We start from the raw sequence: 22,485 nt of genomic DNA on the forward strand, positions 1-22,485 counted from the left end.
AAGCTAGCCTAGTGCCGGGATCGCCTCCGTCAGTGCCCTACCCGGACTATGCTCCGCTTTGGGTTCACCCATATACCCCTTACCTAGAGTCCAATGCCGCATCCGAGCAGCTGTTCATCCGCAAGTTGGAAAGACCCCAACCAGGTGCTGCCCCCTGTACAGGAGGAGGGGAACTGTCACAAAAACTTTTTAAGCAACAGGGTTACGGCCTGGTTATGGACTCATACACCGGGCTGCTGGTGCTGGTCGAGCAGTGATGCGAGATTATCAGCCAGCCTACCTAAACAATCTCGTCCCTGGAGAGGTCATCGAATATACCCTGATTGGGTCCCAAAAAGGCCCCAGGGCTGCAGCAGTCACGAGGCCCAATAACCCAGTACAACGGCCCTTCTTACCAACTCCTTCAGAGAAATGGGATGAAGACTGGCAAGATTTCAAACCCCTGGGTTCTCTCACGGCTACCTCCAAAGCTACCGGTTCCATCACTACTGCAGCTACGTCTACTGCTCCCACTGCTGTGGCTAAAGCCGCCTGTTCCACCACGTCAGTCACCTACCACGTGGCCCCCATCATCTCTCCCCTTACCACAGTGACGCCTAACATCGTGGTCACCACTGCATCCAGTGATGCTTCTGCTCCAGGCCCCTCACGCTATCGCTATCCGTAGAAGAAGAAGAAGCCTACTGAGGATTCCCCTGCACCCTCTCATTGAGTCTGTTATAGAGACCAGAGTTCCTAGTTGTTCATGTGACTGTGTGGTGTCTGTGTTCAAGGTCTGGAGAAGTTATGCAACGTTCAAGCTGTGTACCTGGTCCTCCTGACCAAGTTCCCTTGTTTACTATCCAGCCATGGATGGACACTCAGGTTGTTATATAGTTCTCTAGTGCCTGTCCCAGAGCCTTTACATGGACGATGGTCTATATTGCCTGAAAGAGACTCTACCACACAGAGACACTTACCCATTTCTTCCTAAAGCACTTGTATGAGTATGTGGTTATAGAGGTATTATTGCACTCTAGTATTGCACTACAGTAGTCAAAGTTTATTTTTCATATCAGAGTCATATATTTCCTCCTCTGAGTAAGAAGAAAAGTCATATAGATAGCCTCAGAGTAAAGTGTTTTCTAACAGAGTATTGTATTTTTCCTCATATGTTATTTTATGGTGTTTTCCACTGGAAAGATTCCTTTGAGCCAGTGTTCTCCAGGACCTCGCAGTGTTTTGTCCTTTATGTTCCCTTCCTTGTGTCTCCATTGTTTGTTCATCCCTGTTCTCTCCCTACACACAGTAGTCGTTACACATAGTCACACTGAACACTTACACTTGTCCATACATACTGCACCTTTGGCACCTTTTCGTGTGTCTGGCCTATTGAGTACTTGCGTTGTATGATTGACCGCTATGAAAGGGAGCTCCCCATGTATGTTCGCTTTTGTTATTTTCTTCTTTTCTCTTTTGCATACTCATGTTTTCTCTTCCAGGTGTCCAAGTCACTTCACACACACACCCAAGGCAGTACACAGGTCTTCACATTCTTTTCGAGTAGGGTAACGTATTTCATTGAAAACCTACTGTCCAAACTGTCTGGAACTTGAGGGTCGCCCCCCAGCAGTTAAGTAGTCCTGACTTCCATGTCAGATGGTACACGCACTAGCTACCTGGTCGCCAGAGTACGCTAGGCACCCCTAGGTGAAGTCCTGCCACTAGGATTTTCTCTTTAGATTTCTCTTGTCACCTGTGCCTTGAGCGTGGGAAACACACACTCATTCACACTCACATTCCTTCCTCTTGTCTCATTGTCTTGGTCCTTCATATTTCATTCATCCACATCTACTTCAACTTGTGGTTCGCCGAGGTCGGCTCATTTTTAGTGGGGAGGTATTCAGTGTCCCAGAACAGAGTTTCTCCTCTTGTTGTTTTTCTCAAAAGTGTATTCTTATATCTGAGTCAGTCAGTATTTTATTGCCTCTGTTCTGGAAACTGTGTATCCTGTCACCCCCTCTGTATTCGGGTCTGCTGTTTCACTCATTTCTCATGTATATTCAGTCCAATATGCCAAATGGTGTGATGATGCAATGGCTTAATGTCACGTGACTGCCCCTGCTGCCATGGTAACCCCAATAGCCATCGAGCTTTGGCTGGGGATACCATGTGACTTCCTTTCTACCTCTGTCCTGTCTTATACCTTCAAGGGGACAGGTCGTGTGTGTGAGTCCTGTCTTCTACCTTCAAGGGGACAGGTTGTGTGTGTGAGTCCTGTCTTCTACCTTCAAGGGGACAGGTTGTGTGTGTCCTCTCTCCACTGTCAGGAGAGAGACACGTGTGCTCTGTTGTTCCAGCGTTACTAGAAGTGTTCTGGTCCAGTCAGGACCTACCCAGTACTGCCACCACCAGTACTACTATCCTCAGCAGAGTGGCCCAGCGCACACACGTCAGTTCATCTGTATTTAAATGCTCAGCACACAAGTTCTAGTAAATTCTAGGCTGATTACCTGAGGGTATTTATTGCCATCACCTTCAGACCTGTCTGCCCAATTGTTGGTGTTTGTCAGAAATGATTACTTCATGCTGCTGGTTACGTAACACTCACTGTTTTATGACTTAATGGAGTATTCAGCTCATCATTCATGGTTGATCTGAGAAAGCGGCCATTTTAGGGAATAAGTCAATAAGATAAAATAAATGAAGAACATGGTCGATAATGATCCTGATCTGGTAGCCTGGACCCCCACATTCTTACCTAGTAGCCCTCTGCTCTGGGTTATAGAGGCTTTTTCTGTTTCTGGAGTCAAAGCTTAAAATCAAACCACAAAAGAGGAAGAAACCAACGCAGGGTGACAAAGGAAACCAGCTGGTGAGCAGTGAGAGCAGGGTAATAGCACAGAACGGAGGATCCCAGACCAGAACGGAGGATCCCAGACTGGAGGATCCCAGACCAGACCGCAGGATCCCAGACCAGACCACAAAGGAGGATCCCAGAGCAGAACGGAGTATCCCAGACCACAAAGGAGGATCCCAGAGCAGAACGGAGTATCCCAGACCACAAAGGAGGATCCCAGACCACAAAGGAGTATCCCAGACCACAAAGGAGGATCCCAGACCACAAAGGAGGATCCCAGACCACAAAGGAGGATCCCAGAGCAGAACGGAGTATCCCAGACCACAAAGGAGGATCCCAGAGCAGAACGGAGTATCCCAGACCACAAAGGAGGATCCCAGAGCAGAACGGAGTATCCCAGACCACAAAGGAGGATCCCAGACCACAAAGGAGGATCCCAGAGCAGAACGGAGTATCCCAGACCACAACGGAGGATCCCAGAGCAGAACGGAGTATCCCAGACCAAAACTGTGACCACAATCTGCCCATCATGTCAGCCGCATGGCCGTGTCTGCTGAGCCTCATCTATGTGGTCCACTCTGGATTAGGAATTCACAGCCAGATTAGACGGCCAGGTAGGGATTTTATCCAGTTCAGAGATTGTGCTTTCTGATTGATGTCATTGAATGGAAACGTCAAAAATCAATTCATATTAAAAAATCAATGGAAAGTGGGACGATCAAATAAAGATTCTGTGCAAGGATAAGAAGGTAACTGATGTATGGAGAACGAGGAGGACACTGATGTATGGGGGACAAGGGGGACACTGATGTATGGGGGACGAGGAGGACACTGATGTATGGGGGACAAGGGGGACACTGATGTATGGGGGACGAGGGGGACACTGATGTATGGTGGACGAGGGGGACACTGATGTATGGGGGACGAGGGGGACACTGATGTATGGGGGACAAGGGGGACACTGATGTATGGGGGACGAGGAGGACACTGATGTATGGGGGACGAGGGGGACACTGATGTATGGGGGACGAGGGGGACACTGATGTATGGGGGACGAGGGGGACACTGATGTATGGGGGACGAGGGGGACACTGATGTATGGGGGACGAGGGGGACACTGATGTATGGGGGACGAGGGGGACACTGATGTATGGGGGACGAGGGGGACACTGATGTATGGGGGACGAGGGGGACACTGATGTATGGTGGACGAGGGGGACACTGATGTATGGGGGACGAGGGGGACACTGATGTATGGTGGACGAGGGGGACACTGATGTATGGAGAACGAGGAGGACACTGATGTATGGTGGACGAGGGGGACACTGATGTATGGGGGACGAGGGGGACACTGATGTATGGGGGAAGAGGGGGACACTGATGTATGGGGGACGAGGGGGACACTGATGTATAGTGGCCTAGGGGGACACTGATGTAAGGTGGACGAGGGGGACACTGATGTATGGGGGACGAGGGGGACACTGATGTATGGGGGACGAGGGGGACACTGATGTATGGGGGACGAGGGGGACACTGATGTATGGGGGACACTGATGTATGGTGGCCTAGGGGGACACTGATGTATGGGGGACGAGGGGGACACTGATGTATGGTGGCCTAGGGGGACACTGATGTATGGGGGACGAGGGGGACACTGATGTATGGGGGACGAGGGGGACACTGATGTATGGGGGACGAGGGGGACACTGATGTATGGGGGACGAGGGGGACACTGATGTATGGTGGCCTAGGGGGACACTGATGTATGGGGGAAAAGGGGGACACTGATGTATGGGGGGAAAAGGGGTGTATGGGGGACGAGGAGGACACTGATGTATGGGGGATGAGGGGGACACTGATGTATGGGGGAAAAGGGGGACACTGATGTATGGGGGACACTGATGTATGGGGGGAAAAGGGGTTAAACTTGGAAGAATCCTCGGGCACCACATGTCTAGCAGATGCTGAAAGATCATGTGACCAGGGTTCCATACATCGTTGGACACGTGACCCACTAGTAGTGACAATAAAGAGCAATGTTATTCCATGTACATCCATAGCAGTGAGACAAGCCGTGTATACGATAAACCCATGTTACCCAGACACCGATTCCTCCGCTACACCACATCACACTTTACTGCTTCCGTGTAGGATAGTATCTAGGCTGAGCTGTTATTTTTATTCCGCAGAACAATGTAGGAAGCCCTCAATAGGTAACATGGAGAGAGTCTCATCATCCAAGGACTATTACAGCCGGGGAGAAGAGGTGACGTTACACTGTCATCCGGGATATTACCCCTCATCAGACAGGATCCGCTGCATGAAATATGGAGGCTGGAGTGACTGGAGGCCAGACGCTGTGTGTATAGGTGAGGAGTGATGTCACAGCTCAGAACTGAGTATATACTGTATTGATCAGCTGATCAGTGTCTGCCCTCATCTGGAGTCCAGTCAGTTACCATCCATGAATGATCCTTCCAACGTTTATAGAACGTTCATTCATCCCTCATTGCTTGACATTGATCATGTATGGCCGGTGAGATGACTCCACTGTCCAGCCATGAGGCTACCTCTATCTAACATTGGCGGCCATCTTTCTTCTCTATAATCCATGTCCAGTGCACTCTGTCCTGGTGACAACTCCTATAAACCATCGTGATGGCTTCTGCACAACCCCAACGAAGACCACATAAACCTGCCCGTTTCCTTACACTATGGGCGCTCCAGTCACTAAGATACTCGCCATAAAGACTATCAATACAGGATGAGTCCCTGGAGTCTGATGACGGATATATTGGGGGTCTGGGGGGCACAGGTCACACATAATGGGGATCATTCACTCCTTCGTTTATGTCGATATTAACGATATATCTCTACTGTTTGTTAGAAGTCAAAGTGACCAAGATGGAGGCGATGTCCACCAGCGTCCGCCTGACTATAACGTGCACCCCGGAGCAGTGCCAGAACACCATCACATCTTATATATCCTCCTGTATAAAGCAAAGAGACTTCTACGACGAATGTAAATATGGGTCAGGAGACAAGAACTTCCCCAACCTGGAGCCAGACACACAATACACCATCATCATCTCACATGGCTCATCGCTCACCCTACAGACGCTGTATATAACGACTGCGGAATCAGGTGAGAGTGGCTGTATATACAGTGTATATATCATCTATATCCTCATAGACCCACATTATATACAATAGAATCAGCTCTGCAGAGGATATCCAGCCACGATGGGCCCATGATATGAAGGCAGGGACTGAAGGCTCCTGTGGGTATGTCCTCCACATTTACCATCAGATGTGTGGGTAGCTCTTCTCCAGGATCAGACCAGATGGGCTAGACTTCACCCCCCCATTGGTCAACCTTGGGCTCCCATGTTCTTGTTCCTGGTCCCTGTTCATCCTTCCTTTGGCCCTCATATTCCTTTCCCTGGTCTCGGCTGTCCATCTTTGCGCCCCTATTTCCCTGGTCCTCAGTCATCCTTCTTTGAGCCTCCATGTTTTTGTCCCTGGTTCCTGTTCATCCCTGTTTGAGCCCCCATGTCCCTTTCCCTGGTCGTTGTTCTTTTGCCCCCCATGCCCAATGTCCTTCTTCTTTGGACCCCTATTTCCCTGGTTCCTTAGTCGTCCTTCTTTGGACCCCCATGTCCCTGGTTATCCTTTTTTGGGCCCCCATGTCCCTGGTCCTTGGTTCTCCTTTTTTGGATCCCATTTCCCTGGTTCTGGGTTCTCCTTCTTTGGGCCCCATTTCCCTGGTCCTTCTTCTCATCCTTCTTCAGGCCTCCAAGTTGTTAACCCTGGTCCCCGTTCATCCTTCTTTTGGCCCTCATGTCCCTTTCCCTGGTTCCTTGTCATCCTTCTTTTTGGCCCTCATGTCCCTGGTTATCAATCTTTGGGCCCCCATGTCCCTGTCCCCAGTCACTGGTTGTTTGGACATTGGACACTTTTGGTTGGTACTTACCACTACACACCAGGGACCCCACACGACTGAACGCTCTGCAGATCTTGTCACAATTGCTCAAATTCTTATACTTCTCAATTCTTTCTGCCTCCAACCTCAATCCCAGGAGCTGAAAGCCTATGGTAACCTTATCATTGAGGCTTCCCATGGTTTCCTCTACAGATACTGAAGGCTCCATATTTGTCTGGAGCTACGAGGTGCTCCGTGTTCCATTGTGTGTCCAGGCTCTGACGATCCTCCATGATGGTGAATTCTCCTCATGGTTTATTAAAGAGGTTATCCAGGGCTACAAAAACATGGCCACTTTCCCCCCTCTCTTGTCTCCAGATTGGGTGGGGTTTCAAACTCAGTTCCATTGAAGTAAATGGCAAACCACACCTGAACTAGAGACAAGAGAGGGGGGAAAAGTGGCCATGTTTTTGTAGCGCTGGATAACCCCTTTAAGCTCCATTTACTTCAAAGGAACTTAGTTTCAAACCCCACCCAAACTGGAGACAAGAGTGGTGCAAAAGTGGCCATGTTTCTGTAGTGCTGGAGAACCTCTTTAACCCTTCTCTTCTCCTTCCCGCAGATGTCACTTCACTGAACGCAACAGAGTCCTCTATCGTAACGTAAGTGCAACCTTCTCAGCACTGGATGTCACAGTCCTATGGGAGAATCTTATATTCCATGGACGACACTATGGGGGAGATTTATCAGACATGGTGTAAAGTGACACTGGCCCAGTCGCCCCAGGCAACCAATCTGATTCCACCTTTCATTCAGTCTGTGAGGAATGAAAGGTGGAATCTGATAGGTTGCCGGGGGCGACTGAGCCAGTGTCACTTTACACCATTGTTGATAAATCTCCCCTATGTAACACTGTATGAAGTCTGCAGCCTATGGGGTCACAGGAGAGAACGCTCTGGAGGACCCGACCTGTCCTCCACTACACACTGATGTGAATGGACATGTGTAATGCCTAATCTCACCTGTGGTGGCGCCGCAGGGAAACTGAACACAGGTTTTCTCATTAGATTACAGCTGATCAGTGGGGATCGCAACGTAGAGACGCATTGTGTGTGCAGTAACACCCTGAGAATACAATGTGAATGCATCACCTCATTGCAGTAATTAATCATTCACTAGTGCTAAAATTTCTCTCAAAATCCCAGCAAAAATATTAATTTTTTACTATGAAATCGCAAATTTTGGGGGAAATAGCGGTATTTAACCACGCATTAAATTCTGTGTGTGAACAAAGCCATAGAAGAGTCAGTTCACAATAGACAAAGCAAAGGGCTTGGTTCTTCAGAACATGTGATTGTTGTAGACTTAAAGGGGCACACCGGTAACCATCTTTTTCTTTCAAATAAACTGGTGTCAGGAAGTTATATAGATTTGTAATTTCCAGTGTTCCAGTACTTATTAGCTGCTGTATGTCCTGCAGGAAGTGGTGTATTCTCCCCAGTCTGACACAGTGCTCTCTGCTGCCACCTCTGTCCATGTCAGGAACTGTCCAGAGCAGGAGAGGTTTTCTATGGGGATTTGCTGCTGCTCTGGACAGTTCCTGACATGGACAGAGGTGGCAGCAGAGAGCACTGTGTCAGACTGGAGAGAATACACCACTTCCCGCAGGACATACAGCAGCTGATAAATACTGGAAGACTAGAGATTTTTTTAATAGAAGTAAATTACAAATCTCTGGCAATTTCTGGAAAGCCATTGTTTTTTAGTGAATTACTTTTTTAAGTTGTCAAACCTGCGGCCCTACTGTGGTAGAAGAACTACAATTCCCATCAGGCGTGGACAGCCACAGTTTTAGCGCTCCAGACATGACACCTGTGTTGTGGACGCTCTTATTCCAGGGAACTGATGGAGACACTCATGGAGGCCCACCTCTCTCATCCTAGTTGGTTTTCCAGCCAGAGATCCCCTTTAACCACATAGAGCCATCTCTCCCATTAGTCCACCCCCCCCCATATGGTTCTTCAGGATGATGGTTCCTCACAGCTTCTTCTTCTTCTTCTTCAGGTCAGAGGTCGCGTCCATCCACGGGATCATAGTTGCGATGGTCACAGTGAAGCTGCTGGTACTTGTGGTTCTCATAATGATCCAGTTTGCTCTGATGGACAGACCATGCTCTCGGACAGGTTTGTACATCATCCGGCGTAATATAACAGGTGCAGCCCATAGCATTGGGGGGGGACCCCGATCTTGATGCATAGGGGTCACAGGTGGTATCTGAGGGCTATTAGTTTCAGTAGATGAGGAATTACTGATCAAGAGAAATGGAATCATACACCCCCTCCCCTCCAGGAGCAAGATCCAAACACAAGTGTTATATATATATATACTGGGACCCGCACACATCTACAGATCGAGGGCCCCCTCTGGCCTGTATGCTGGCGGACCAAACAGACAAACCTGGGGAGTTACACAATTTTTCTAAAGGGGTACTCCAATGACTTTTAAATCAATTGGTCAGAAAGTGGTGTAAAGATTTGTAATTTCTTGTCTTTAAAAATCTCCAGTCTTCCAGTACTTATCAGCTGCTGTATGTCCTGCAGTAAGTGGCGTATTCTCTGACACAGTGCTCTCTGCTGCCACCTCTGTCCATGTCAGGAACTGTCCAGAGCAGGAAAGGTTTTCTATGGGGATTTGCTGCTGCTCTGGACAGTTCCTGACATGGACAGAGGTGGCAGCAGAGAGCGCTGTGTCAGACTGGAGACACTACACCACTTCCTGCAGGACATACAGCAGCTGATAAGTACTGGAAGACTGGAGAGAATACACCACTTCCTGCACGACATACAGCAGCTGATAAGTAGAGATGAGTGAAGCTAATCTGAAGAATTTCGATTCGCAGGGAATTGGGCATTTAATTTTCCTCATTGTGATTCACGAACATGCCAGATTTGCTTCGCAAATTTGCTAAACGTGGCGTCCGCATGTTAGCTTATACCTACGCAGTTGCGAACATGACGAGATAAACGTTCGCATGTTCAAAAATGATTGTTATAACCATTCCCATCATCCAACAAATTGTTTGTATCAGCAAACACGAACAGCGACATGTTTGTTTGTATGCAATTTGCGAAACGAATTTCCGAGTGATTCGCTCATCTCTACTGATAAGTACTGGAAGTCTGGAGAGAATACACCACTTCCTGCAGGACATACAGCAGCTGATAAGTACTGGAAGACTTGATATTTTTATAGAAGTAAATCACAAATCTATAGAACTTTCTGACGTTGATTTGAAAGAAAAAAAAAACTTTTCATAAATCTTTCTTCTTTCTAGATCTGAAGAAAAATGAAGAATCAAAACAAAACTCGACTCTCTACAAAAAGGTGAGAGAACAATAAGCCAAGAGATGTCCCCGCCGTCTCTGTACTGTGTAGGAATATACAGAGTCATTTCCTGGATGGACAGAAGACGCCCCAGAAAAGTCTTTGAAAAAACAAATCATTTAAAGGGGGAAACGAACAAACTAAACAAAAAAAATAATGTGGTTGTGTGAGTGTGAGCAGCCTCTTATCCCTGGTATGTGGATGTGTGAGTGTGAGCAGCCTCTTATCCCTGGTATGTGGATGTGTGAGTGTGAGCAGCCTCTTATCCCTGGTATGTGGATGTGTGAGTGTGAGCAGCCTCTTATCCCTGGAATGTGGTTGTGTGAGTGTGAGCAGCCTCTTATCCCTGGTATGTGGATGTGTGAGTGTGAGCAGCCTCTTATCCCTGGTATGTGGATGTGTGAGTGTGAGCAGCCTCTTATCCCTGGAATGTGGTTGTGTGAGTGTGAGCAGCCTCTTATCCCTGGTATGTGGATGTGTGAGCAGCCTCTTATCCCTGGGATGTGGTTGTGTGAGTGTGAGCAGCCTCTTATCCCTGGGATGTGGTTGTGTGAGTGTGAGAAGCCTCTTATCCCTGGTATGTGGATGTGTGAGTGTGAGCAGCCTCTTATCCCTGGGATGTGGTTGTGTGAGTGTGAGAAGCCTCTTATCCCTGGTATGTGGATGTGTGAGTGTGAGCAGCCTCTTATGCCTGGTATGTTGATGTGTGAGTGTGAGCAGCCTCTGATCTCCGGGATGTGGCTGTGTGAGTGTGAGCAGCCTCTTATCCCTGGGATGTGGTTGTGTGAGAAGCCTCTGATCTCCGGGATGTGGTTGTGTGAGTGTGAGCAGCCTTTTATGCCTGGTATGTTGATGTGTGAGTGTGAGCAGCCTCTTATCCCTGGGATGTGGATGTGTGAGCAGCCTCTTATGCCTGGTATGTTAATGTGTGAGTGTGAGCAGCCTCTTATCCCTGCGATGTGGTTGTGAGTGTGAGCAGCCTCTTATGCCTGGTATGTTGATGTGTGAGTGTGAGCAGCCTCTGATCTCCGGGATGTGGCTGTGTGAGTGTGAGCAGCCTCTTATCCCTGGGATGTGGTTGTGTGAGAAGCCTCTGATCTCCGGGATGTGGTTGTGTGAGTGTGAGCAGCCTTTTATGCCTGGTATGTTGATGTGTGAGTGTGAGCAGCCTCTTATCCCTGGGATGTGGATGTGTGAGCAGCCTCTTATGCCTGGTATGTTAATGTGTGAGTGTGAGCAGCCTCTTATCCCTGGTATGTGGTTGTGAGTGTGAGCAGCCTCTTATGCCTGGTATGTTGATGTGTGAGTGTGAGCAGCCTCTTATCCCTGGGATGTGGATGTGTGAGCAGCCTCTTATGCCTGGTATGTTGATGTGTGAGCAGCCTCTAATCTCTGGTATGTGGTTGTGTGAGTGTGAGCAGCCTCTTATCCCTGGTATGTGGTTGTGTGAGTGTGAGCAGCCTCTTATCCCTGGGATGTGGTTGTGTGAGTGTGAGCAGCCTCTGATCTCCGGGATGTGGCTGTGTGAGTGTGAGCAGCCTCTTATCCCTGGGATGTGGTTGTGTGAGTGTGAGCAGCCTCTTATCCCTGATATGTGGTTGTGAGTGTGAGCAGCCTCTTATCCCTGAGATGTGGATGTGTGAGTGTGAGCAGCCTCTTATCCCTGGGATGTGGTTGTGTGAGTGTGAGCAGCCTCTTATCCCTGGTATGTGGATGTGTGAGTGTGAGCAGCCTCTTATCCCTGCGATGTGGTTGTGTAAGTGTGAGCAGCCTCTTATGCCTGATATGTGGATGTGTAAGTGTGAGCAGCCTCTGATCCCCGGGATGTGGTTGTGTAAGTGTGAGCAGACTCTTATCCCTGGTATGTGATTGTGTGAGCAGCCTCTGATCCCTGGGATGTGGTTGTGTGAGTGTGAGCAGCCTCTTATCCCCGGGATGTGGTTGTGTGAGTGTGAGCAGCCTCTTATCCCTGGGATGTGGTTGTGTGGGTGTGAGCAGCCTCTGATCTCCGGGATGTGGTTGTGTGAGTGTGAGCAGCCTCTGATCTCTGGGATGTGGTTGTGTGAGTGTGAGCAGCCTCTGATCTCCGGGATGTGGTTGTGTGAGTGTGAGCAGTCTCTTATCCCTGGGATGTGGATGTGTGAGCAGCCTCTTATCCCTGGGATGTGGTTGTGTGAGTGTGAGCAGTCTCTTATCCCTGGTATGTTGATGTGTGAGTGTGAGCAGCCTCTGATCTCCGGGATGTGGTTGTGTGAGTGTGAGCAGCCTCTTATGCCTGGGATGTGGTTGTGTGAGTGTGAGCAGCCTCTTATCCCTGGGATGTTGTTGTGTGAGCAGCCTCTTATCCCTGGGATGTGGTTGTGTGAGTGTGAGCAGCCTCTTATCCCTGGGATGTTGATGTGTGAGTAGCCTCTTATGCCTGGTATGTTGATGTGTGAGTGTGAGCAGCCTCTTATCCCTGGGATGTGGATGTGTGAGTGTGAGCAGCCTCTTATCTCTGGTATGTGGATGTGTGAGTGAGAGCAGCCTCTTATCCCTGGGATGTGGATGTGTGAGCAGCCTCTTATCCCTGGGATGTGGTTGTGTGAGTGTGAGCAGCCTCTTATCCCTGGGATGTGGTTGTGTGAGTGTGAGCAGCCTCTTATCCCTGGGATGTGGATGTGTGAGTGTGAGCAGACTCTTATCCCTGGGATGTGGTTGTGTGAGTGTGAGCAGCCTCTTATCCCTGGGATGTGGTTGTGTGAGTGTGAGCAGCCTCTTATCCCTGGGATGTGGATGTGTGAGTGTGAGCAGCCTCTTATCCCTGGGATGTGGATGTGTGAGTGTGAGCAGCCTTTTATCCCTGATATGTGGATGTGTGAGTGTGAGCAGCCTCTTATCCCTGATATGTGGATGTGTGAGTGTGAGCAGCCTCTTATCCCTGGGATGTGGATGTGTGAGTGTGAGCAGCCTCTTATCCCTGGGATGTGGATGTGTGAGCAGCCTCTTATCCCTGATATGTGAATGTGTGAGTGTGAGCAGCCTCTTATCCCTGGGATGTGGATGTGTGAGTGTGAGCAGCCTCTTATCCCTGATATGTGGATGTGTGAGTGTGAGCAGCCTCTAATCCCTGGGATGTGGATGTGTGAGTGTGAGCAGCCTCTTATCCCTGGGATGTGGATGTGTGAGCAGCCTCTTATCCCTGGGATGTGGATGTGTGAGCAGCCTCTTATCCCTTGGATGTGGATTTGTGAGTGTGAGCAGCCTCTTATCCCTGGGATGTGGTTGTGTGAGTGTGAGCAGCCTCTTATCCCTGAGATGTGGATGTGTGAGTGTGAGCAGCCTCTTATCCCTGATATGTGGATGTGTGAGTGAGAGCAGCCTCTTATCCCTGGGATGTGGTTGTGTGAGTGTGAGCAGCCTCTTATCCCTGGGATGTGGATGTGTGAGTGAGCAGCCTCTTATCCCTGGGATGTGGATGTGTGAGCAGCCTCTTATCCCTGATATGTGAATGTGTGAGTGTGAGCAGCCTCTTATCCCTGGGATGTGGATGTGTGAGTGTGAGCAGCCTCTTATCCCTGATATGTGGATGTGTGAGTGTGAGCAGCCTCTAATCCCTGGGATGTGGATGTGTGAGTGTGAGCAGCCTCTTATCCCTGGGATGTGGATGTGTGAGCAGCCTCTTATCCCTGGGATGTGGATGTGTGAGCAGCCTCTTATCCCTTGGATGTGGATTTGTGAGTATGAGCAGCCTCTTATCCCTGGGATGTGGTTGTGTGAGTGTGAGCAGCCTCTTATCCCTGAGATGTGGATGTGTGAGTGTGAGCAGCCTCTTATCCCTGATATGTGGATGTGTGAGTGTGAGCAGCCTCTTATCCCTGGGATGTGGTTGTGTGAGTGTGAGCAGCCTCTTATCCCTGGGATGTGGATGTGTGAGTGTGAGCAGCCTCTTATCCCTGGGATGTGGATGTGTGAGCAGCCTCTTATCCCTGATATGTGAATGTGTGAGTGTGAGCAGCCTCTTATCCCTGGGATGTGGATGTGTGAGTGTGAGCAGCCTCTTATCCCTGATATGTGGATGTGTGAGTGTGAGCAGCCTCTAATCCCTGGGATGTGGATGTGTGAGTGTGAGCAGCCTCTTATCCCTGGGATGTGGATGTGTGAGCAGCCTCTTATCCCTGGGATGTGGATGTGTGAGCAGCCTCTTATCCCTTGGATGTGGATTTGTGAGTGTGAGCAGCCTCTTATCCCTGGGATGTGGTTGTGTGAGTGTAAGCAGCCTCTTATCCCTGAGATGTGGATGTGTGAGTGTGAGCAGCCTCTTATCCCTGATATGTGGATGTGTGAGTGTGAGCAGCCTCTTATCCCTGGGATGTGGTTGTGTGAGTGTGAGCAGCCTCTTATCCCTGGGATGTGGTTGTGAGTGTGAGCAGCCTCTTATCCCTGGGATGTGGATGTGTGAGTGTGAGCAGCCTCTTATCCCTGGGATGTGGTTGTGAGTGTGAGCAGCCTCTTATCCCTGATATGTGGATGTGTGAGTGTGAGCAGCCTCTTATCCCTGGGATGTGGATGTGTGAGCAGCCTCTTATCCCTGATATGTGGATGTGTGAGTGTGAGCAGCCTCTCATCCCTGGGATGTGGATGTGTGAGTATGAGCAGCCTCTTATCCCTGGGATGTGGATGTGTGAGCAGCCTCTTATCCCTGATATGTGGATGTGTGAGTGTGAGCAGCCTCTTATCCCTGGGATGTGGATGTGTGAGTGTGAGCAGCCTCTTATCCCTGGGATGTGGTTGTGTGAGCAGCCTCTTATCCCTGGGATGTGGTTGTGAGTGTGAGCAGCCTCTTATCCCTGGGATGTGGTTGTGTGAGCAGCCTCTTATCCCTGGGATGTGGTTGTGTGAGTGTGAGCAGCCTCTTATCCCTGAGATGTGGATGTGTGAGTGTGAGCAGCCTCTTATCCCTGGGATGTGGATGTGTGAGCAGCCTCTTATCCCTGATATGTGGATGTGTGAGTGTGAGCAGCCTCTTATCCCTGGGATGTGGATGTGTGAGCAGCCTCTCATCCCTGGGATGTGGATGTGTGAGTATGAGCAGCCTCTTATCCCTGGGATGTGGATGTGTGAGCAGCTTCTTATCCCTGATATGTGGATGTGTGAGCAGCCTCTTATCCCTGGGATGTGGATGTGTGAGTGTGAGCAGCCTCTTATCCCTGGGATGTGGTTGTGTGAGTGTGAGCAGCCTCTTATCCCTGGGATGTGGTTGTGAGTGTGAGCAGCCTCTTATCCCTGGGATGTGGTTGTGTGAGTGTGAGCAGCCTCTTATCCCTGGGATGTGGTTGTGAGTGTGAGCAGCCTCTTATCCCTGGGATGTGGTTGTGTGAGTGTGAGCAGCCTCTTATCCCTGGGATGTGGTTGTGTGAGTGTGAGCAGCCTCTTATCCTTGATATGTGGATGTGTGAGTGTGAGCAGCCTCTTATCCCTGGGATGTGGTTGTGTGAGTGTGAGCAGCCTCTTATCCCTGGGATGTGGTTGTGAGTGTGAGCAGCCTCTTATCCCTGGGATGTGGTTGTGTGAGTGTGAGCAGCCTCTTATCCCTGGGATGTGGTTGTGAGTGTGAGCAGCCTCTTATCCCTGGGATGTGGTTGTGAGTGTGAGCAGCCTCTTATCCCTGATATGTGGATGTGTGAGTGTGAGCAGCCTCTTATCCCTGATATGTGGATGTGTGAGTGTGAGCAGCCTCTTATCCCTGGGATGTGGATGTGTGAGTGTGAGCAGCCTCTTATCCCTGGGATGTGGATGTGTGAGTGTGAGCAGCCTCTTATCCCTGATATGTGGATGTGTGAGTGTGAGCAGCCTCTTATCCCTGGGATGTGGATGTGTGAGTGTGAGCAGCCTCTTATCCCTGATATGTGGATGTGTGAGTGTGAGCAGCCTCTTATCCCTGGGATGTGGATGTGTGAGCAGCCTCTTATCCCTGGGATGTGGATGTGTGAGTGTGAGCAGCCTCTTATCCCTGGGATGTGGATGTGTGAGTGTGAGCAGCCTCTTATCCCTGAGATGTGGATGTGTGAGTGTGAGCAGCCTCTTATCCCTGATATGTGGATGTGTGAGTGTGAGCAGCCTCTTATCCCTGGGATGTGGTTGTGAGTGTGAGCAGCCTCTTATCCCTGGGATGTGGTTGTGAGTGTGAGCAGCCTCTTATCCCTGGAATGTGGTTGTGTGAGTGTGAGCAGCCTCTTATCCCTGGGATGTGGTTGTGGGTGTGAGCAGCCTCTTATCCCTGGGATGTGGTTGTGAGTGTGAGCAGCCTCTTATCCCTGATATGTGGATGTGTGAGTGTGAGCAGCCTCTTATCCCTGATATGTGGATGTGTGAGTGTGAGCAGCCTCTTATCCCTGGGATGTGGATGTGTGAGTGTGAGCAGCCTCTTATCCCTGGGATGTGGATGTGTGAGTGTGAGCAGCCTCTTATCCCTGGGATGTGGATGTGTGAGTGTGAGCAGCCTCTTATCCCTGATATGTGGATGTGTGAGTGTGAGCAGCCTCTTATCCCTGGGATGTGGATGTGTGAGCAGCCTCTTATCCCTGGGATGTGGATGTGTGAGTGTGAGCAGCCTCTTATCCCTGGGATGTGGATGTGTGAGCAGCCTCTTATCCCTGGGATGTGGATGTGTGAGTGTGAGCAGCCTTTTATCCCTGGCACGTGGTTGTGTGAGTGTGAGCAGCCTCTTATCCCCTGGATGTGAATCTGTGAGTGTGAGCAGCCTCTTATCCCTGATATGTGGATGTGTGAGTGTGAGCAGCCTCTTATCCCTGGTATGTGGATGTGTGAGTAGCTTCTTATCCCTGGGATGTTGATGTGTGAGTGTGAGCAGCCTCTTATCCCCGGGATGTGATTCTGTGAGTGTGAGCAGCCTCTTATCCCTGGGATGTGGTTGTGTGAGTGTGAGCAGCCTCTTATCCCTGGGATGTGGTTGTGTGAGTGTGAGCAGCCTCTTATCCCTGGGATGTGGTTGTGTGAGTGTGAGCAGCCTCTTATCTCCGGGATGTGGTTGTGTGAGTGTGAGCAGCCTCTTATCCCTGGCACGTGGTTGTGTTGAGAATCCTTTTCTTCGAGGATTTCCTCACCATTTCGTAGTTGATGCATAAGTCGCTATAACAGCACAAGATCTCATTGTTGGACAGTTTCCCACAAATGTTGGTTTATTCTTAGGGCCACTAAAGACAATCCCTTTAAGCCCATAATATGGTGACAGATAACACCTGGGGGATGAGTATACAATTACACAACAGGACTGATGAGTATAACGCTTCTTCTCTATCCTCAGACAGGAGCCGAGTACGTGAATATGGATGAGGCCGGAGATGGTGGTGAAGATCCCAGAGACTCCGCTCATTCCTGATGTGTCGCCCCCCAATACATGGAGGGAGCATCCCCCAATAATAAAGCCTCCTGTATATACTGTCTGTGACCGCTGAGCTCTCTATCATTGCCGGGACGCAGCCGCATTGACCTGAAACAGCTGAAGCCTCCAGCGACAATCCACAAGCCATAGAGTCGGCTGCCATGTGAACTGGAGATGCTGAAGCTGTAGATCATACTCACCCTCCTCCCCCCAGGTCCCGCCCACCAAGTGATGTCACAGCCCGACCACCTGACCAGACAGAGTGGTGGTCAGGAACCTATGGAAAGAGCTGTCAAGGGACAGAGTATCGGCAAGAATGCAAAAGTAAGCAATTTTGCTGGTCTACAGCGTCGGTAAACCTGCTTACTTTAAACAAGTAAGAAAACTTTAGCAGGTGAGAATCCCCCTGTAAATGAAGCAGGGACTCCTATCAACCTGACAGGCGCAGTAAATCAGGTATAGAGAATTCTCCCAGCACTCACGCTGTGTTCACACATGGAGCCCGATGCTTATAACATGATGGAATTAGTGCTGATCCAGACATCGGTGGAGGTGTAAGGACTAACACCTCAACCAATCACAACTTCTGACACGTCTGCATGACATAACAAATGACAGGTGTAAAGTTTATAATGACAGTCAGGCTTCTTGTACACGTCCGTGTATTCCGCCATAATGCAGGATCCATGACTGAGCGGCTTCAGGTATGATAGGAAGTGTAGAAGCTGGAGGGGTCAAAGGTTTCCTGTCCCTGTGCAGTGTCCCAGGGCAGGATTTCTGCCCCCCTGCTCCTATACAGTATATTCTGGGATGAAGGACTCACATTCTGCACTGCGAAGGTCATCAGCAGGTGATACAGGAAGCCGCAAGTTTATGGCCACTGACTCAATTTGGTTAGAGCCCCTACATACTTATCTTTGCACTCCAACGTGTATATATAATTAGTATATTATAGTTATTTACCAACCTAAATAGTCACAATGAATTCTATAGGCGCTTCTTGAGAGCCTACCCTACATACCCTACATACTATACATACCATACTAGTTATATATCTTATTGTATTACAAGTATATCTGACAAGTATAGTGTTTTCTTTGTTACGTTCTGGACTCTTTGCTCCTTTTTGCTCCGCACCTGCCCCCACACACACCTAGTGCTAACTTTCTCAAAGCCTCGTGTTAGTATGCCTGGAGGTGGGCATCCCCGCTCCTGGTCACCGTACCCCAACACCTGGCCCACTGCTAACAACATCTAGCAACCCCAGGTTACTGCACCTGCCTTACCAAGCGGGAGGAGGTGCACTGCTTCTGCACACTACATGCTGCTGCTGTCACCCTGGTCACTCCCTGCCGCTATACAACAAGATGAAACCCCAGCTTACTATATAGAAGCAGTGAGTGACCAGGTGACAGGAGTGTGCAGCAGTGCTGGGCAATATATGTGGGGCCTGGAACTTCTAGGGATTCCCAGCCTTCTGCTCAGGGTCCACCAGGAGGAATTCCCCGCCTTCTGCTCAGGGCCCACCAGGAGGGATTCCCCGCCTTCTGCTCAGGGCCCACCAGGAGGGATTCCCCGCCTTCTGCACAGGGCCCACCAGGAGGGATTCCCCGCCTTCTGCTCAGGGCCCACCATGAGGGATTCCCCGCCTTCTGCTCAGGGCCCACCAGGAGGGATTCCCCACCTCCTGCTCAGGGCCCACCAGGAATCCCACCTCCTGCTCAGGGCCCACTAAGGGGGATTCCCCGCCTTCTGCTCAGTACCCACCAGGAGGGATTCCCCACCTCCTGCTCAGGACCCACCAGGAATCCCACCTCCTGCTCAGGACCCACCAGGAGGGATTCCCCACCTCCTGCTCAGGACCCACCAGGAATCCCACCTCCTGCTCAGGGCCCACTAAGGGGGATTCCCCGCCTTCTGCTCAGTACTCACCAGGAGGGATTCTCTGCCTTCTGCTCAGTTCCCACCAGGAGGGATTCCCCACCTCCTGCTCAGGACCCACCAGGAATCCCACCTCCTGCTCAGGGCCCACCAGGAAAGATTTCCGCCTCCTGCTCAGGGCCCACCAGAAAAGATTTCCGCCTCCTGCTCAGGGCCCACTAGGAGGGATTCCCCACCTCCTGCTCAGGACCCACCAGGAATCCCACCTCCTGCTCAGGGCCCACTAAGGGGGATTCCCCACCTCCTGCTCAGGGCCCACTAAGGGGGATTCCCCACCTTCTGCTCAGTTCCCAATAGGAGGGATTCCCTACCTCCTGCTCAGGACCCACCAGGAAGGATTTCCACCTCCTGCTCAAAGCCCTCCAGGAGAGGTTCCCCGCCATCTGTGTAGGACCCACCAGGAGAGATTCCCAGCCTCCTGTTTAGGACCTTCCAGGAGGGATTCCTCACCTTCTGCTCAGGACCCACAGGTATTCCCTGTCAGACAACACAGCCAGACTGCTGTTATAGGGGAAGGTCCAGACTACACAGCCAGACTGCTGTTATAGGGGAAGGTCCAGACTACACAGCCAGACTGCTGTTATAGGGGGAGGTCCAGACTACACAGCCAGACTGCTGTTATAGGGGGAGGTCCAGACTACACAGCCAGACTGCTGTTATAGGGGGAGGTCCAGACTACACAGCCAGACTGCTGTTATAGGGGGAGGTCCAGACTACACAGCCAGACTGCTGTTATAGGGGGAGGTCCAGACTACACAGCCAGACTGCTGTTATAGGGGGAGGTCCAGACTACACAGCCAGACTGCTGTTATAGGGGGAGGTCCAGACTACACAGCCAGACTGCTGTTATAGGGGGAGGTCCAGACTGCACATCCAGACTGCTGTTATAGGGGGAGGTCCAGACTGCACATCCAGACTGCTGTTATAGGGGGAGGTCCAGACTACACAGCCAGACTGCTGTTATAGGGGGAGGTCCAGACTACACAGCCAGACTGCTGTTATAGGGGCTGAGGACTGCACATCCAGACTGCTGTTATAGGGGCTGAGGACTGCACATTCAGACTGCTGTTATAGGGGAAGGTCCAGACTACACAGCCAGACTGCTGTTATAGGGGGAGGCCCAGACTACACAGCCAGACTGCTGTTATAGGGGAAGGTCCAGACTACACAGCCAGACTGCTGTTATAGGGGGAGGTCCAGACTACACAGCCAGACTGCTGTTATAAGGGAAGGTCCAGACTACACAGCCAGACTGCTGTTATAGGGGGAGGTCCAGACTACACAGCCAGACTGCTGTTATAGGGGGAGGTCCAGACTACACAGCCAGACTGCTGTTATAGGGGGAGGTCCAGACTACACAGCCAGACTGCTGTTATAGGGGGAGGCCCAGACTACACAGCCAGACTGCTGTTATAGGGGGAGGTCCAGACTACACAGCCATACTGCTGTTATAGGGGGGGGGGGGGGGTCCAGACTACACAGCCAGACTGCTGTTATAGGGGGAGGTCCAGACTACACAGCCAGACTGCTGTTATAGGGGATGAGGACTGCACATCCAGACTGCTGTTATAGGGGCTGAGGACTGCACATCCAGACTGCTGTTATAGGGGCTGAGGACTGCACATCCAGACTGCTGTTATAGGGGCTGAGGACTGCACATCCAGACTGGCTGTGTAGTCCTCAGCCCCCTATAACAGCAGTCTGGATGTGCAGTCCTTAGCCCCTATAACAGCAGACTGCTGTTATACAGTAGCTGCTCCTATAGGGGGCGCTCTAGACTTCACTGCTGTTGGGGAGTTTTTTGTATTACATTGTCAGGGAATAAAAAAATTACTAAATTTTTATATTCTGCACAGGGAGCTTCAGAGCCCGGCAGCTACTGACAGTATATAGGGAAGAGTTTATTCTTGGATGTTTCCTCCATTTATTGATCTTACAGGGGGCACACATCAGGAATGAGCAGCATCCTTGGGGTCTTCATAGATGGGGATGTCTGCGGCCTCTTCTGTGTTCACATAGTCCTCACCCTGAGGATAGGAGAGAAGCGTCATTACTCTAGGTATGAGCGAATTTACAGTACTAGAAAATCACAGTGAATCGCTAGGCTCGGTGGTCGGCTTGTCAGTCGGCTGCCTTTGAACTTGCCGCTCAGCTCCAGGTGTCTGGAAAAGACGACTGACAAACCGACCACCGAGCCTAGTGAAGTACTGTGATTTGCTAGTACTGTAAATTCGCTCATCCCTACTTATGTCCTGTCCAGTCTTTTATCTTGATCCTGACCCAACAGTTATGGGCTTCTTCTTCTTCCCTTTGGATAGAGTATAATTTCTATCGGGACACAATAAATCTACACAAGTTCAGCCGTCCTGTCACCTCACTGCATGACCTAAATATACAAAGATGTTTGTAGTGCTTCATGTGTGAGAGGACACAGCTTATACCTACACCGCCAAGAGGATGGCTTCACCTGCTCTTACATCCTAGACCGCCAGGAGGATGGCTTCACCTGCTCTTACATCCTAGACCACCAGGAGGATGGCTTCACCTGCTCTTACATCCCAGACCGCCAGGAGGATGACTTCACCTGCTCTTACATCCTAGACCGCCAGGAGGATGGCATTACCTGCTCTTACATCCTAGGCCGCCAGGAGGATGGCTTCACCTGCTCTTACATCCCAGACCGCCAGGAGGATGGCTTCACCTGCTCTTACATCCCAGACCGCCAGGAGGATGGCTTCACCTGCTCTTATATCCTAGAACACCAGGAGGATGGCATTACCTGCTCTTACATCCTAGGCCGCCAGGAGGATAGCATTACCTGCTCTTATATCCTAGACCGCCAGAAGGATGGCTTAACCTGCTCTTATATCCTAGACTGCAAGGAGGATAGCATTACCTGCTCTTATATCCTAGACCACCAGGAGGACGGCTTCACCTGCTCTTACATCCTAGACCGCCAGGAGGATGGCTTCACCTGCTCTTACATCCTAGACCGCCAGGAGGATGGCATTACCT

At 50.4% G+C, this 22,485-nt stretch overlaps 1 protein-coding gene across 1 annotated transcript; it reads left to right on the plus strand.

Annotated features, from left to right (window-relative positions):
* The first annotated feature begins 256 nt into the window (after positions 1-256).
* LOC138786692 (uncharacterized) lies at positions 257-17,909 on the plus strand. Its single transcript, XM_069963673.1, has 8 exons — positions 257-663; positions 2,885-3,453; positions 5,029-5,208; positions 5,727-5,984; positions 7,384-7,423; positions 8,826-8,944; positions 10,096-10,145; positions 17,452-17,909. The coding sequence occupies exons 1-8, from the start codon at positions 257-259 to the stop codon at positions 17,524-17,526; spliced, it is 1,698 nt and encodes a 565-aa protein (XP_069819774.1). The 3' UTR covers positions 17,527-17,909.
* Positions 17,910-22,485: the final 4,576 nt, after the last annotated feature.

Source organism: Dendropsophus ebraccatus, chromosome 3 (genome assembly GCF_027789765.1).
Source record: "Dendropsophus ebraccatus isolate aDenEbr1 chromosome 3, aDenEbr1.pat, whole genome shotgun sequence".
NCBI lineage: Eukaryota > Metazoa > Chordata > Amphibia > Anura > Hylidae > Dendropsophus > Dendropsophus ebraccatus.